Source organism: Octopus sinensis, unplaced genomic scaffold, assembly GCF_006345805.1.
Source record: "Octopus sinensis unplaced genomic scaffold, ASM634580v1 Contig19108, whole genome shotgun sequence".
In the NCBI taxonomy this organism is placed as follows: domain Eukaryota; kingdom Metazoa; phylum Mollusca; class Cephalopoda; order Octopoda; family Octopodidae; genus Octopus; species Octopus sinensis.
The window spans coordinates 113,654-132,169 of NW_021836178.1; the positions used below are offsets into that span (position 1 = coordinate 113,654).

General features: G+C 37.3%; 1 protein-coding gene and 1 pseudogene across 1 annotated transcript; both read right to left on the bottom strand.

The window, feature by feature from the left end:
* Positions 1-417: 417 nt before the first annotated feature.
* On the bottom strand, positions 418-1,285 carry LOC115231996 (annotated as a pseudogene).
* An 11,712-nt stretch (positions 1,286-12,997) lies between these two features.
* LOC115231997 lies at positions 12,998-13,528 on the bottom strand. The gene has a single exon (XM_029801867.1). The coding sequence runs from the start codon at positions 13,526-13,528 to the stop codon at positions 12,998-13,000; it is 531 nt and encodes a 176-aa protein (XP_029657727.1).
* Positions 13,529-18,516: the final 4,988 nt, after the last annotated feature.

Here is an 18,516-nt window from a genome sequence, read left to right on the forward strand (position 1 = left end):
AGGTTATGTTAAAGAGGATGATAAAGAGTATGCTTATTGAAAACAGACATGGAATGAAGATAGACTACGAAAAGTACGCCTTTCCCGCCAAGCAACTTGCGAGAATGGCATGCAGGGTCACTCAGATAGACAAAAGTTAAAAAAAGAACAAGGCAGTTAATAGTTTGTTCCATATACAAGCGTACGTATAGTCACAACAAATATTTGTAACTATAATTTTAATCACGTTCATTCCTCTATGAATGACTGTTTGACTCTGACGTGGCTTAAAACGTAAACATGACTGTTTGAACTACATATTCCTATGAGACAATGGATGACCTGAATTGCCTCAATAAACTGCATAAACACAGCCTTATCAAGAAAACAATAAAGAACAAAAACTAATAGAACTAGGTGACTAAGCCTGTGCCCTCATCTTCTGTTTGTAGACCTTCCTCTCGACCTTCTCACTCAACAAACCACCTCCCCATTTACTCTTAATCTGCACATATCACTCCCAATGAACCTCCTCTCCCCGTCGGTTGTACTTGTCCATGTAAACCTCACACAGCTTGGCCACCGTCTGGGCAGTCTCAGGCAATATCGAATCCACTGCCACCACAGAACAAGTCTTTCTAAAGACCAAAGCCCCCAGGACAGACTTTCCCTTGACAATACAGTAAGGCACACCCATCCTCCTACACAACTCAGGCAAATGGATGACCAACTACTCTCATCAACACACACAACCTCCACTGGGTCAACGTCGTGGGCTATCACAACCAACTTGGCACGTTTCTTCTCCACCAAACCAGTCACACACCGAACTCCCTGACGGATTTGCGACTCTGCGGATGTCTTGCTGGAGGGTGGTCTGTACTTCTTTAGAAGACCCACCAAATCTCGGGCTGGGCTGATCAGAAAAGAGTACTTTGTTCGGAGTTTAGAGTGTCGGAGAACTGGTGGATGGCAGGGGGGATTTTTAAACGTTTTTTGAGAATTGATAGGCGTCTCTGGTGAGTAATGTATTTGGGCCATCGGACGAAATGGGAGAGGTCTCGTTTAGGCTGGATATCCTGACCTGGCAATTGGAAGTAAAATTTACCTATTCCGAAATTCTTCTTACGCTCCCGGATTAATGGGTGACGTTTGGGCTTCGTCTTCGCCTCCTTCAAAATTTTTGGTGTTGTAATCTTTTTTGTAGTTTTCTGAAATAAGCTGGTTAGATTTGTAATTATTATGTGGATAATTTAATTTAATACCAACAGGCATCACAAAAACACTGAACACGTGATGAAGGTATCTGTTCAATTATTTGAATATATTTATTAAATTTATCATTTTTTATAATAAACTTTATGTTAAAATATATGATAAAAATCGAAAAGTAGTTCTCTTCTATTTATATATTTTAACGTTAGTTATTAACGTTGAATGCACTATCATTTGATTTTTTGTTTCATTTATGCATCAAAGAATAGTTCATAGGCTTAAATTTTGTCTATTTTGCCTATTTTGCTCATCGAGATACATTGAGACCCCCATGGAAGGAATTTGAATAATATTTATACACAAATTAGTTTTGATTTTCTAACATAGTCTATTAAAAGAGTAGTGAATACACACTTCTTAATGTGATTGAATATATTTTGAGACGTTTTGATTGCAGATTGTTAAAGGCCATTTTTAATCTTTTTGCAGAAAAATACATTTGATTTTTATCACAAACAGCAATCCTTTCGAATAGATTTCAGCCTGCTTTGATTGCGGCAATAATTTTATTATTAAATTCCGGAACTTAGAAACATTTTTCTCTAAACATCACTCATTGTAAAAATCGGATTAATCCAACTTTAGTATAGATTTAGAACTTGATTTAAACAAATAGCTGCTATAAAAAAAGACTCTGTAGAATGGTTAATCTCAACTACTCTCTGTTTTATTAAATTAATAAAGGGATATCACCTGTGTGTTAAAATAAGACCAAATAGAGTGATTTTTGATTAGGAAACATTTACTATTTTCCACAAAAATTGATGTTTATTTTGGTAACTAGATGGATAAGAAACGTGGTCATTCTACTTGTGCTGGTTCTCTATTATCTGAAAAATCAAATTTTTTTTAAATAGGTCTCTATTATCTGAAAAAATTGTTGACCATTTCGGTCTGCATCTTTTATCGTGCAGGAGTGCCGGACTTTTTCCGAGGTACTTGGATGACATCATACGGAGGGCCCTCGACTCGGCGGGATTGCCTTTGGTCCCCGAACCATCGGATCTTGACCGTGATGACGGGAAACGTCCTGACGGGATGACCCTTTTCTCTTTTGAGGGCGGAAAACGTCTCGTATGGGATATTTTCTGCTTCACACTTAACTTGTGTGCTTTGAAGGCTAAATCTGCTGCTAAGAAGGCTGATTATTTAAAGCTGACAAAATATTCCGCCTTTTCGGATTAGTTTTTCGTGATTCCGATAGCGGTGGAGACGTCGGGTGCTCTTGGTCCAAAGTCAGAAAACTTCAGCACAATAAGTCAGATTCCTGAACAGCTTTTTTCATTTAGTTCTATTTCTAGCAGCAAGCAACGTCATGATATGCTAGAGTCATGGTTTTCTTCCACAACCAAGGAGTCAGTTCGGCTTGGTGTTTGATTAAGGCTGGGAATTAAGATTTTTTGCATTTATCGTTGCCGTTGTGGGAGGTATTTTTTATGCACGGTTCCAACGGTCGTGTATAAGTGCCGGCAAAATTCTTTGTCCCTAAATCACGTTGTCCAATAGGCTCTCTGCTTTGTTGATTTCTCGTCGATACTGCAACCCATTAGGGTCAACAGGTGCGACCGAAAACGCCTGGTTGGAATGAGCATGTACATTTTTGATGAAAGCAAGCCTCTCTTCTGGGACTTTACATGCTCCTAGATTTTTTATAAATCAAATATGATTTATATAATATATTAATTCAGACAAAATAATAATTTTAGTCTGGCTGGCCTATAATATTGAAAGATATAAATTTATGTAAATTATTCATCAGTTATGTTATTCGCGTTATATTTGTTCGTGTTTTCTAACTGTGCTGATTTACACAGTGATCTAGATGAAAAACACTCAAATAATATTGAATTCTATCTCCCGGAGACTGGTATATAAATGTTAAAATAAAATTACACTGCTTGACTTTACGTATTTATTAGGTCACAAAAATCAGATGCCCTTTTGAAGAAATGCAAATTTATTAATTCAAAAAGCTATAGTAAGTCAGTCTTATTTTATTTTAAAAGTTGGAAAAAGTATGGAATTGTCTTTTGATGATTTTATGAACTATGTTCAAAAAGGCGAAATGATTTGGGTTATCTATTTCTGGGACAGGAATTCGGGACAAAATTGCACTTACATTAAAGACACATTGGAAACTGTGGCCGAAGATGTTAAACCCAAAATCGGAACAGTCGATGTTTCCCAGAACACCACGTATTTCAAACAATTTAAAGTTGACTTGTTTTGACTATCATGCATTTAGAGAACCATATCCCCAGAATATTTTTATTCGAAAACGGAAAACACAAAAGATATAGAAAACACTTTTTAAGGACAGACCGAATCCATTGATCCAATGGATAAAACGCCAAATTTAATAAGGCTAAACTAACATATTTTAATATGGGGATTTTTTTCTTTGGTTAATAAATCGAGTTTAACATTAACGTTATTTTTAATTTGAATGACAACTGCGAATACTCTGTTTTAAAGACACAATTATATTCATTTAATAGGGAATAATTATCCTTTAACAAAGGAACTGTCATAAACGTTAAATTCTCAAACCATCGTTTATTTTGATAAAAAAGTAGCTTGCAATTGATTATTGATTGGCATTTAGAAAACGATTTCATAAGCAACAAAGCACAAGACTATATTCACGTGTAAGTCGTGACTTGTCGACAAAATAGGATTTTGGGTTAATAAACGAGGTTGAAATGACCTACATCAAATAAGTCAGTAAATTGAATTTATTCATTTTCAATCAGCTTCTTTTCTCAGTTAATGTCTCGATACAGAATCCAGGGAATCGCCGGTTAGAACGACAAGACAAATTGAAAACTAACCAGATATGTTAATAGGAGTGTTAGTTCAGAGAGTGAGATCACATAACAAACACATTGGTAGGTTTAGAGTAGTTGGTGGGGATGATTGACCTATCCAGTTAACACCACGCTGACTTGTTTATGTTCTGATTTAAAACAGACGGCATTCTGACAGATTTTGACCCCGCGTTAGGGAAGAATACATTACTATTCCGTACGGGCTTGTTTCCGGTCTTGACAGGATCAGGCATGTGAGGAGGAAAGACAGAGAACGTGCCTGCCTTCATTCTCCGTCCTTCCTTTAAACGCACATATTACTTTTTTGGCTGGTGAAGAGTATTTGAAGACTTGGTCAATTTTGGGGGACTTTTCTTCCTTATAGAGGGGACCCTGTATGGTGGAGGCGAAGGGGTTGGGGTCGAAGTAGGGGTGTGAACGAGCCTCAACTTTGAAGACATTCCCTTTGACTAGTTTTTTATGCTCCTGAGAATCTTTCTATTTATCAAGAACGGGGAATGACCAATTTCTGTTGTTTGTAGTTCTCATAGGGTTCGGGGGAAGACTTTGGGTAGGGATTGAAACACACATTGGCATATCTAAGACATGACAGTGACCATGACCCATAGCCGGTCCCCTTCTTTATATTATTAGTCAAAAAATTCTTTTCTTTGGTTTTTGTGCTTTTTCTTTCATTGGACTGAGGACTGAAGTATTGCACTCTTCCTCCAAATGAGCCCAAATAGCTCCCTGTGCTTGCTCTTTCTATTAGAATCAGTCGTTTCTACAGCTTTTTTCCTGTCCCAGAGTCCAGAAAGGGTTTGCCGACTTGTAGTTTGAGTCCCTCATTTCGGAGTATCCTCCGTCTTTTGATTCCGTCTGAGTAAGACTCGCCCTCAAACACGCGGTCAAATTTATTGGAGAAATATCCGTCGAGTTGTCCACACCGACTCTTTGCGAACTGGCACAGTGAATTGTCTCCCTTTGTAGGCAGAGTTGTTGAACTCCACTACGGCTATTGACTCTCAAATACATTTTTTGGGGACGTAAGGGTCCCCTATTGTAGTGTAACCACTTTCCTTAAAAATGCCAAGCTTTTCCAAATCGTTTTTCATTGTAGCTTAGAAACAAATTTTTAATTTGAAGGTAATCGGTGAATATATTTATTATTTTTGTGGTATTATGAGTAATTTTCAACATGTCGTTAAACTGCATTTTTTAATTTGTCAACTAAGAAGGGATTCTGTATCGGGAAATAATCACGACCAGCCCCGACGACACAACACGCACAATTCGACAATAATTATCACTCAACCACGCCAGACGTAACTTTTAAATCTCTATTTATGAATGCAATTAGCTACCGGGAAGGGCGCCATCGTACAGTGGAAGAACTTACAGAGACATTGAAGGGGTGGGTTGTGGTCACGAGTAAATAGGGAAGTCCTTTGCATGTCATTCTAACTGCCTTTTGTGGGCCACAGGAGTTATATGTCACAAGTATTGTTGAGTATGTCTTTTTATAGAACTGACTGGTCAGTGAGTGGTGTTGAGGACACTCTGGGTATTGGGGTATCTGTTCTTTGTAGTCAGGTTTTTGTCTCGCTTTTTCCACTATCCATGCTTCATAACAGTGGGGACGAACATGGGGTATATTCTCCACTCAAATGTGAGGGAGATAACGTACATGTGCAGTCTGTGAGTTAATCTTGTCTTATATTCCCAGAATGCAAGTCCCTGACCAGTCTGGTGGGTATAGTTGTATAGTCGTTACTTTCACTAAAATTCTACCGAGGGGGCATTAAAGGAGGAATTGTGTTATTTTCCGTTTTGTACTTTTCTAGAATATTGTCCAGATGTGCTACTTTCCAGTTCAGACAAACATTACAGATCTCCCTAACAAGTCTCCCACTCCATGAATAAAAAACGTAATAAGAAGGAGGATGTGTGGTTCGATTGGAAGGGGGTTGAGGGGTCGATGGTGGTGTGTTATCAGTGGGGCAGACATTCCACTCGTACTGCGTGGACAGTGGGAATGTCGTCGAATGGAGTTTTCTAGACTGCACTGTGTGCTTGATGTGTAATACTGCTGAGAATAAATCAGGCTTTCTGATGTGTAATGACTTCATTAAGACACCACAATTGTTTTCTTCTCCTTCCACTCCACTCTGTCCTTTCTGGAGTGTGGAAATGTCGTTCTTGAGGTCGTTCTGTGTACTGTGGCTCAATGGAAGCTTATTATGTCGCGAGCCGAGCGCGCGAGCGAGCCAAGCAAGTCGACACCTGTCATCCATATAATTTCCTGAGACCTGTACTCAATAATGAGGAAGTCGATTTTCAAAAAACATAAAAAGTATCGACTCAAAAAGAAAACAGAAAATTTCCTAATTAAAAAAGGGAAACAATATCCTAGAAATGTAAACGTCCTAGAAAATGTAAACAGCTTAGAAGAGATGAAAATAATTGCACGTGAGATTCATGAAGCCAATCATTGTGGACATAATGTTTTGGAAGCCTTATGTAGGCAAAGATTTTTATATTGAGGCGACAGATCATTTGCTAAGTTGTTAAAAATGCAATATCTGCAAATTTTCAATTTCAGTAAAACAATATGATGATTCAACTCATATTGTTGCTCATTCGCCTAATATAATAAAATGTTTCAAGTAGATTTAATTGATCTTAAACGATATAAAATTAGCTTATTTTGTAAATTTAAAAATGAAAACAACGATTTTTCTTAGTTAATGTCTGTAATAGACGTACATTCGAAATGCGTTTACAAGGAGTCTTAAAAATAAAAGTGTAGTAAAGGTGGCGACTAATCTAAATGATATTCTTATGGATTTTGGTCCCAGCAAGTTTCTTCTAGCAGACAACGGAACAGAATTCTGAACTTCAATACACTCCCGAAACTAACAATAAATGTTTTTAGTTCAACTAAAGATAAATTCGAATTCAACTAAAATAAATTCTTCGTATTATGAGAATAAACAGGAAGATGGGAATGCATGTGTCAAAATATGAATCAATCATAGGAGATATAGTATTTATTACAGTCAAAACCCCTATACTTGCTGCAATGTGCCTACCAAAGAAGGGGAATTGTTTTTGAAGTGTTGGGACTGTGCTTGGTCGGGTGATGGGCGAGTGATGACTAGAGCGATAATATAAGGAATCAAGTGGAGGCAGAAGTGATGATTAGTCTGGGCTACACCTGTCCCACTTGTCGAGAGATGCCGACTGATGAACTGAAATATGAAATATGTCTAACGGAGAAGGGACATGACTATTTCTGCAATAATTATTCGACTTGAAAAGCAAAATGTGATCACAAGGAGGACATTCAGGCCGTGGGTGGCTATGTAGTTTGCACACGAATAGAGGTTAGTGAATGTCATCATTGTAGGGCAGGAGGAGCAGCAAGAAGATATTGTTGGATAAAGCATATCCTCCACATATTCGAGTATTGTGGTTGGTGGCATTGCAAGAATGGTTTCTTGGGCATAGCTGACACGACTGAGAATCACCCGTCTTCCCAGTCTGTCACAACTCGGCAAATGAAGAACCATCACCCCCATTCCTTAGTTGTCGACACTACCCAGAGAGGAACGAAATAGATATATTGCGAGTCGGCTGATGTCTAGTGCACAATGTCTGGAAAACGCTTAAATTCACTCTTGCGATTATCTATCGTCACTTTTAATGTCAGGGGAATCTCCAATACACATAAATAAAAACAATTGTGCCAAGATTTTGAGAGATACAATGTATCAATCGGATGTAATCAAGAGTCAAAGGTCTTGGAATGAGCTGATTAATCACATGGAAACTACCATCTAATCCTACTTCCCAGGATATCGAAGCACTATTGGCAGGGATTCGCTGTCCATAAGACTCTAGCCCCGGAATTCATCGTGTATGGTGTGTAAATGATAGAATCTGTGTTTTTTAAATAAAGACGAAAGGAATTATCTCCATTATTAATGTCTATGCCCCACATTCTGGGATTGTTGTGAAAGACCCAGAAATTTTAACCATATTCTACTCTGAGCTAACCAAAGTCTACACCGAACTTGAATCCTCTTTCATAATATTCAATGCCAAAGTTGGCACTCAAAAAGGATTAGAACAATTCATGGAAAGACGCGGTATAAGAAACTTATCTGGGTGCTTCCTCGCGAATTTCTGTCCGTAATATGACTTATTTATATGTAATACTGTTTTCAGCACCCTTCACGTCACAAGACGACATGGACTGCGGCTCACAGCGCTTATCGAGGAAAATGGAAGAGACTCGTTACTAACATTGTTTTGGCTGTTGGACAAGTGGGACTATAATTATTATGGCCCTACAATAAGTGCGTTAATAATAATCTTTTCGAATGAGGAAATGAAACCGTCTCGTTTGATTTTACATTTAAAACCAAAAAATCATAATTCAATTGGAAAAAAGACAGACTTTTTTATAATTAAAAAGAATTTTGAAAATAAAAACACCTTACAGTCAATCTTTAATAAAAATATATCTCAAAATGTCTCTGGATTATTTTATTCATATAAAATTGCAGAGATAATCGCAAAAACTGGTGCATTATTATTTTAAATTATTGTTAATACACATTCGATTGCAGAAAATGTCATCCGTAAGGAAGCAATACGAAAATTGGAGTGATGAAAAAATTCCAGTGGAGATACAAAAATAAAAATTGAGAACCACTGTTCTATTCCATCCCTGTGATGGTGGAGTACTTCATGGCCGAGAATGATAAAAATAGGCGTTCTACTCCCCCCACCTGGATGGACAGAGTGATGGGGGATCATATGAGAGAAATCGTGCACTTTATGTGGCAAAGGAAAAGTCTCTGCTGGCGGAGCTGAATAAAATCGTGAGTAGTCTGCGGGACTGTGAGGAGGAGATTAGCATATCGGAGAAAGAGGAAGAATATTACAATTGTAAAAGTAGGCGTCCAATTTCCGTGAGGGATGTGCAAATATTAGAACAGTCCACGATATACGTCAAAATATACAATCCATGCTGGAAGCACTACACAAACAATACAGTGGAATAGTGGATGCATACCGCAAACGACAGCTGGTGGAATTGACTTGTAAATGTTTAGATGTACGGAGTTAGGTGGCATGGGGAGGATTTGTACAGTTCTATGTGCATTGATGAGCAAAGTGGTTAAAACAACATTCAGGCGGTCTATTGAGAAACCATTATCAGAGGGTAATACCTCCACTATTACTTGATACAATTCATTACAATCCTCGACTCCAGAAGTGTACAACCAATAAGTCCCATAGATAATTCATGGTCTGGGATCACTTAGTTAGCTAGGACTTTTTTTTTCTTTATAACTAAGTGATCCTGGGAACAATGAATAAATAATTCATGGCCAGATTAAACTGACTGACCCTCACCTTTACCAGCCACTATTCACTTCTTTCAGAACATTGTGAATGTCCCTCCATTCACGTTCTAGATATACCACAAGTCGTAGGGAAAGTAGGGGAGACGGGATGCCCCACTATTATGTCCATCACCGTCATAAAGACAGTCACCCTCGATACCAATGTTGCCCACTGATAGTCCCCTCCCCCCTCTCGTCACATTACACAGTGAGACCAATGAATTTTGTGTGGAGGCATCATCTGAGGGGACTGAGGACATGAATAGTCCATCAAAACTGACGGAGGCAGTCAGAGACGACACGAGGGTTACTCTGGTCTTGGAGAATTCTACAATGAAAGTCACAGAACTTGTGAGGCAGGTCAGTAAATTACTAAACGTGGACTGTCTTCAGTCAAAAATGTAAATCTGGTTGTGGGTAATCAATCATAGCAGATGATGTAGTGCAGTTGCATAGTTTTGTCAGGAATGATATAATTCGTTGTGTTTATTGCAGTCCTGTCCTCAATGCACTGTGCTCCGTCACTGTGGACGAGACTGTGACGAATTTGTGAGTCTATTTTGGTTTATGTAGGGATTGGTTGAAGACTACTGTGATGTACAGTGAATACTCCCAAATTCGCCATTTTGGTTTCGTCATTTTTTGCGGCGAATTTGAAAAATTGCGAATTTCAGAATATAATCAATAATTTTTGAATGTGAGTAGAACTGTTTAATAATTCGAAAATAGCCAAAAATCATTTCACGCATCTTCGAAATATCGTTAATTGTCCTCCTCAAAATCTTTACTTTAAACAAATGAGAAAATCTATTCTCTGCAGGATAATTGTTTATTTTCATCCTTATATCGCAAAATTTCAATTTTTTGTTGTATTGTAAGTCTCGTGTAATTAGTACTAAACCCACATTGGGCCATGCTTTTCAAAAATGTATTATTTATCAATATTTTTTTATTTTTTATTTAAAAATTTTAAAAAAGTGGTTATGTCGAGTTATTATAATCCAATCAGGATACTCTCAGCCACGGTCCACAAATAGTGATGAATAGACTCAATGTTTATTATAAATATTCCACACCCATATGCTCTCAGGTCTGCAGTCTGATTTATTTAGTCGAGTGCTGTGCCCAGTCGGGATATACTCGACATTGCCACCAACGATCTGCCCGACTGGAGGAGTGTGAGTTTTGTGGAGAGAGGGATCAGTCCTCCAGTGGGGCTGGGAGATACTATACCTCCAAGTTGAGCAGTGGTGCATATTAACTGTAGGCTAATAATGTCTATGAAACGACATCCGGAGCACTCATCCAGTCCAAGAGTCCCTCAAAAAGTCTTGAAACGGATTTTTGCTGTGTGTGCTCTTCGTGGTGTGTTTCTGTCCTGGTTGTTACAACTAGTACAATGTTGAGTGCTCAAGGAAGGATGAATGTTGCTTTTCCCTTCTAAGGTCGTCCATTCCTCTTATTCTAGTCATTATACTGCCTACAGCATTTAAATGATACAATTGAAGGACAGTTGGTTGACATTTCCGTCCTCAAAAGTGTCCATATTTCGGGAATGCTGATCAGACGAGTCTTTCGAAAGATGTGAGAATGAGGAATGAGTCGTTGGTTGTCATTAGTTTTGGAGAATTGTCCTCGCCAAATATTGATAGCGGGAATTTAAACTTTACGGTGCAAATTGACATGTTGTTAGAACAGGCTGGATATGAGGGAATTCGGCACTGTTCGTATCCACTAGATCGAACTAGTAGGGGTCTATTGCATTTTCGAATAACCGAAATGAATCAAAGACAACATTTCACTGTGTTTGATCAAACGGACCCAGAGAATGTGAAGAGATACGAGAGTGGGAGTACTGGTAATATTAGGAGATGGATTTATGAAAACAACGTACCACAAACCCAGTTAAATGACTATAATTTGACTCCAAGCATTGAAGGGTTGTTTGGGTTTACCAGTGAACGATTGAATCAGCTAAATTAAAATGGGTATACAGTCAACTCTCTTTTTATTGCCACAACGGGACCGACAAAAATAGTGACAAAAAAGGAGGTGGTAAGAAGGAGGTTTAAAGGTTGAATGTCATCTTATCATGTTTTTTTAATTAGTTTGGTATTTTTTGTTTGGAACGGGTCAGAATAAAGAAAATAAGTTTTTATTTGAGAACATTTTTAGGAACAACAGTTAAATAATCTAATAATGTTTTTTTCTTTTTCTCCGTTCCTTGTTTAGTATGTTTTCGATAGTTTGCAATGCAACTAAGCAATCATTTGAAAAATATTCAGCCCAACAAAAAATGTTTTGAAATTGTTAAACTTATTCACATCTTCCAATTCAATTTTCGAATTTTCAGTATCTTCTATTTTCATTTCTCAAGTTTTCGTCATTGTTAAGAATGCTGTCGTTCTAGTTCCCCCTGATCAGCTACATCAATAATGTTTACTTGATCTAGTAATTCTCCATATCCCTCAATTTCACACAAAAATCAATAATTCCACTCGTGAGGTCTGTTCTATTCCAGCAATTGTTGATGATCTTCAAAGAAATGTCACTCCAAACATATGATTTAAAAATTACTCATCTTTTATATTAATCTGTTTAATTAGCAATTCAGCAGGTATTTGGGAATCAATTTCGTTCACAACATTAAAGAGTTTAAACTGATAACATCGAGACTTGAAGCACTCAATTATTCCTGGGTCAAATGGTCGTAATCTTGTTGAGTTTTTTGGAAGGAATAATACCTCAATAAATTTACTGTGTTAACTAATTTTATGACTTGAAAAATTGTCCAACATAAATAATATTTTTCTTTTTAACTTCATATCTATATCCATCAACCATAAATTGAATTCTTTTGAAGTCATCCACGAAGTTTGGTTTTATAAATATCCATAAAATGCTGAATAATTGAAGTTTTTGAATTTTCTAAGTTTTTTGAATTTTCCAATTATAAAGGAAATTGGTTTTTCACTCCCATCGCTATTAAAGCAAAATAGAACTGTTATTCTTTCCTTGTATTTTTTATATCCAGATCTGATTTTCGAATACTCTTTGAAAAAGCAAGCTCATAAGAGTGCGGTCTCACCACAGTTAAATATGTCTGAAGGTTTGCATGGAATAAATTTTTCTTGAGAATATAAAATAAAGTCATCATAGTTACAATCTTTTTTTTCAAATCCTTCGTCATTACATGCTCTCATATGAATTTTGTGACGTTTTTTAAATTTCACACCCAGCCATTAAATACATCAGTTTCATTTGAATTGGAACACACATTTCCATATAAGGACTTTGCTTTTTCCGTGAGGATTGCATCATTATAAAAGCCACCACCAGCTTCAACCATATTGACCCACTCCTTTAACTCAATAGTTTTGAATTTCAGATTTCGTGGTATAGAATTCAAATTTTCATTAGCAAAAGATTCTTTAGCTCTACTTCATTATCAAGATAATTTTTAATAGATCGACGTTTGATTATTATTATTATTAAAAGCACTCCCGAGAAGTCATAAAACTAATTAAGCTTCCCTTGTGCCGCGTGAACAACAATACTGTCCCACAACCTTCTCCAGGTGCCTCTCCTCTTTGCCAATTCTCTCAGGTTGTCGAGATCATCAGCAGTTTCGAGTTTCCTCCCGATAGTTTTGAGATCCTGATTTAGCACCGATGGAAGTGTCGTCCTTGGTCTTCCTCGGAATGCGTCTCCGCATTGCATGAAATATGTTTCCATAGCAATGTTAGCAGGAGTGGCGACATCCATCCGCAGAATATGGCCAAATAGCCTCCATCGTGATTTCAGGATTTCGATCGAAAGAATTTCTGAGTTGCATAATTTGTATAGGTTGTCGTTTGTGATCTTCTGCGGGTAGCGGATGTTGAGTGCTGCTCGTAATTGAGATCTATGAAAACTGTCTAGTTTCTGATTTTCCAATTTTGTGAGTCCCCAGGTTCCACAGTTGTAGCTAAGGATTGGCAATACGAACGAGTTGTATATCCTTATTTTCGTTTTTCCAGTTAGCTTCTTTTTAGTTCCCCATAAAGACATAAGCTTTCTAAAGGCTCCATTTGAAAGGATTTTCCTTCGGGTAACATCCTCTGTGTCTCCCAGGAGCGTTCCCAACTTTTTGTGCCTTCTCCATTATTCATCAATGCGTCTTTCCGATCGTCTTAAGGATATATATTCGGTTTTTTCAGTGTTCACAGTGGGAAACCATTTTTCGAATTTGTTCGGGAGCATATTATATATATTTGAGAATTTCTCCGTCGTCCGACACAAAGTCCAAGTCATCTGCGTAGGATATCTCGTGATAATCATTTTTTATGACTGATTTAAAGTCCCTCAGAGCGGCCTCAAGATACACAATAAAAAGCACGGAACACCCCGTGTTGTTTCGAAGTATCATGATGTCGTCTTTCCGACTTTAACGGCAAGTTGGGTATTCACTAGGAGAAGGTTTATCATTTTTGTTTCGTCTGAATGGAGGAAGCTCTTTAATACTTCCATAAGGAGCCCTATGTGAATGGAGTCGAAGGCCCGAGTCATGTCTACCCCAAGAATTTCAATACACTTTTTATATTTTTGGCACAGGGCACCAGTCCATCTGTATGTCCAAATTACATCAGCTGTTGATCTTCCCTCCCTGAATCCACTCTGTCCATGGGATAGAAAACTGTTTACTCGGTCTTTGATTCTGGTCAGTATGATTAGCGATAATATCTTTCTCAATGTTGATAGCAGAATAATCGGCCTCAGGTTGCCAGGAGGTCCTCTCGGTTTCCCGGATTTTAGTAGTGGAATTAGCAATCCTTTTCCAATATCTAGGTTTCCGTTTTCTTTAATTGCTTTGTTCAGTATGTGTGTGATCACTTTGGCCAGCTCGATTGGTCCAAACTTGAGGAGCTCTGCAGGAATGTCGTTTGGTCCGGGGGACATTTTGCAGTTTAATTTCTTAATGGCATCCATAGTTTCTGTAATATTAATAGGACTGATTATTCGAGTGTCTTGAATGTTCAGAATTTCATTGACTTCACTATTTTGGTTGAAGATTTCGTGAAAATATTCCAAAATGATTGCAGTTTTTTCAGATTCACTAATGACTGTTCTTCCAAGTTTATCATGCACAGTAATATGGTTTATTCTTTTTCCTTTGTTTATTAAACGAACAGCTTTAAACATCCTCGTTCCATCCTTGTATTTTTCAATTTCAGCCACTTGCTCCTCGACTTCTTTTCGTAATTGACGTTTTTGTATTGTTTTGATTTTTGTTAATATTCTTCCACGTTGTGTCTTCAGTTCCCTTTTCCTATTTACCGTCAATGTTTTGTTTAGCTCGAGCCTGAGTCTTTTCTGTTCAATTGAAAGAGATTCGATTTCCAGATTATTGTGCAGGTATTTTCTTTTATGAACAGGTCCCAAAATAGATAATGAGGTCTTCTTCATTGCAAGAACAGTCTCCGTCCATATCATGTTTGCCGGCTGGCTTATGTCAATTTTATTAATTTCTCTTCTGAGATTTTCACTGTACTTAGTTCTCTTTGATTTGTCGTAAACAAGTTTCTCTGTGTCGATGGTTTCCATTTGTCCTGTTCTTTGTACACCAACTGTCCCATGTAATCTCTTTAAAACAATCCTAGTCACAACCAGTTTATAATCACTGCTGGTTTCAAGGCCATCATAGGATCTCGCGTCTGACAATATGTTTTTCATAATTCTTCTGCATAGGATGTAGTCAATCTGGTTATAAATCGGGTAAATGTTTCCGTTTTTGTCTTTTCTTGCTCCTGTCCAGGCTCGGTGGTCGAAGGCGGTGTTCGATATGAAAAGGTCAAATGCCGAACAGAATTGAATTAAGGACTCTCCGCAAGAGTTTCTGCGATTTCTCCCATGCGACCCAATGCAGGTCTCTCCAAACCAATTCCTTCTTGAATAGCAAAAAAATTATTTCGGAAACTTTAGTATGTTTTAGATTTTTCTTTTAAATTCAGAGATTTAGAGCAATTATTAATTATCGGCGACATAGTTTTTCTAATATAAATGATTCACCAAAAGACGAGATAAAAACACGTGATTAATTTTTTAATCAATTAATTAACTAAATTAATTAATAAACATTAATAATAAATTTAATAAGCATGAAAAAAGTAGTAAAATAGAAAAATGATAAAAATGGAAAAACATAAGGAATTTCAATTTTTTCGGCGAAAAAAGGAGAGTGGAAATCATAGAGGTAGTAAATTTTGGAGGTTTGACTGTATTCCTTTATTATCAGAGGATCAGTAATCTTCATTTTTTATAATATGTCGCGAGCGCAGCGAGCGACCGAGCGCAGCGAGCGACCACTCAATTTCTAGATCCGATCAATCAACAAATCTATAAATTGACAAATACCCAGGCTGGTATTTGGGTTTAAATATATTCGATAACAAAATTTAAAATCGATGCCAAAGCAGAATGAGCTTTAAAACCGATTTCATAAATAAAAATAATATTTTAAAATTTATAATGGATATTTTAGAATAATGAGAAAAAATCTAAATGCTTCATAATTTATTAAAATGTCAAAACAAGAATCTTCTGAAGGAGCAAGCCTGTCTGCACAGTTCATTTTTGATTAGAAGACCTAATTTTAGAGATTAAAACGAAAAAATAGCAATGAGATCTGTTAAATTATTACCCCCCTCACAACCTAAACCAAATTAGCGTTCAGTATTCATTGATTTTACTTTTTCTATTAAGGTCTACTTATAAATTATTTTATGGGATTCAATGGAAAACTTAAGTTATTTCAATTTTAATTTTAAATCATGTTAAAATTTTAAATAATTTAATAAATATATTTGTTGATGACAGGCTTGTTAGCTGTCAAAGTCGCGTCTAGCGCTCGGTCGCGCGCTGCGCTCGCGACATAATATTAATATTCTAATTGGCTGGGCATCCTGACTGCAGATCAATTTGGCATGTCTGAAACAATTCAGCATCGTGCTTTCGCCAATTTTATTTCAAGCAAGATCAATGTTGCATCTCTTAGTGTTATTTCTTTATAGACCAATAACAGATCATGTTCAGCTCCAATGCTTTGAATGATATTTATTTATTAACTCCAAGATCACCGAGAAAGATAGGTCAAAACTAACTAATTAGGCGATCCCTGCCTCCAACAACAGCCGGACTCTCCTTACATGGTCTTCTGATGACCCAACCGTTTCCCGGAAACGCCTTCTCTTCCTTCTGCAAAGGAACTCAATCGGCGTGCATTTCTTTATAACCGACCGAAATTCCTCTGCATGGGCCACCTTTTCCTTGAATGGGTTTCCCAGTTCCTTGCAGAAACGTAGGAAACCCTGACCATTCTTCCGCGTCGCCTCCTCGGAAACAAGCCTGCCAACTGAGGTGTCAGTGTGGAGCATAATCGTCCTTCTGAGTGAGTTCAAACGTTCTGCTTTGAACAAGCAATTGCAAACCTTTAGGCTGAGCAGGCATACTCAAGCGTCGGGGCTATCACTTGTTGGTAGACCTTGCTGACACAATCTTCCAGGGGGAAGGGACTCTTCTTTAACAGCGCTTTCAAGACGTTCCACTCTCGAAGACCTTTAGCTAGAACCTCCTCTACGTGACTTGAGAACGTCATTAAGGAGTCGAAAACTACGCCAAGGATCTTCTGGGTACGCGAAGGGGGAATAGGATTGTTTCCAATGAATAGTTCCAGTCCATCTTAAATCTTCTATCAGTATTGAAAAGTGTGAACTGGGATTTAGATGCAGACACACACATCATATTTGCAGATAGCCAATCACATACACGGTTGAGGTGTGACTAGACCATTGCAACAGCCACAGGAGATTTATCTCTTGCAGCGATAATCAGGTCGTCCGCATGGGATAAAAACATAATGTCTGGGTCATTAGTAATGGGTAGGTCATGTAGAAATAGGTTAAAAAGGAGAGGAGATAAAGGGGAGCCTTGTGGGACACCATTGGGTAGTAGTCTTGATTTGAAGTAGTATATACGGACCCTTTGATGTTCGGATGTAAGTTCGAATCGAATATCTTCCGCGTTAGAAGTTTCCTCGTGACAGAATCCGTTTGAATGACATTGTTTAGTTTAATATTCTTAAATTGATATTTAAATAAATGAACCTGACTAACTTTTTTCATTTAGTTCAATTTCTAGCAGCGAGCAACGTCATGATATGTAAGAGTTATGGTTTCCCCTACAACTCAAGGAGTCAGTTCGGCTTGGTGTTTGATTAAGGATGGGAATTAAGATTTTTTGCATTTATCGTTGCCGTTATGGTAGGTATTTTTTATGCACGGTATCCACGGTCGTGTATAAGTGCCAACAAAATTCTTTGTCCCTAAACCACGTTGTCCAATAGGCTCTCTGCTTTGTTGATTTCTCGTCGATACTGCGGCCGAAAACGCCTGGTTGGAATGAGCATGTACATTTTTGATGAAAGCAAGCCTCTCTTCTGGGACTTTACATGCCCCCAGATTTTTTATAAATCAAATTTGATTTATATATTATACTAATTCAGACAAAATAATAATTTTAGTCTGGCTGGCCTATAATATTGAAAGATATAAATTTATGTAAATTATTCGTCAGTTATGTTATTCGCGTTATATTTGTTCGTGTTTTCTAACTGTGCTGATTTACACAGTGATCTAGATGAAAAACACTCAAATAATATTGAATTCTATCTCCCGGAGACTGGTATATAAATGTTAAAATAAAATTACACTGCTTGACTTTACGTATTTATTAGGTCACAAAAAATCAGATGCTCTCTTTCAAGAAATGCAAATTTTATTAATTCAAAAAGCTATAGTAAGTCAGTCTTATTTTATTTTAAAAGTTGGAAAAAGTAGTGGAATTGTCTTTTGATGATTTTATGAACTATGTTCAAAAAGGCGAAATGATTTGGGTTATCTATTTCTGGGACAGGAATTCGGGACAAAATTGCACTTACATTAAAGACACATTGGAAACTGTGGCCGAAGATGTTGAACCCAAAATCGGAACAGTCGATGTTT

Coding starts and splice junctions, on each gene's coding strand:
- LOC115231997 (XM_029801867.1), bottom strand. CDS start 13,528: ATGTCTTTATGGGGAACTAAAAAGAAGCTAACTGGAAAAACGAAAATA.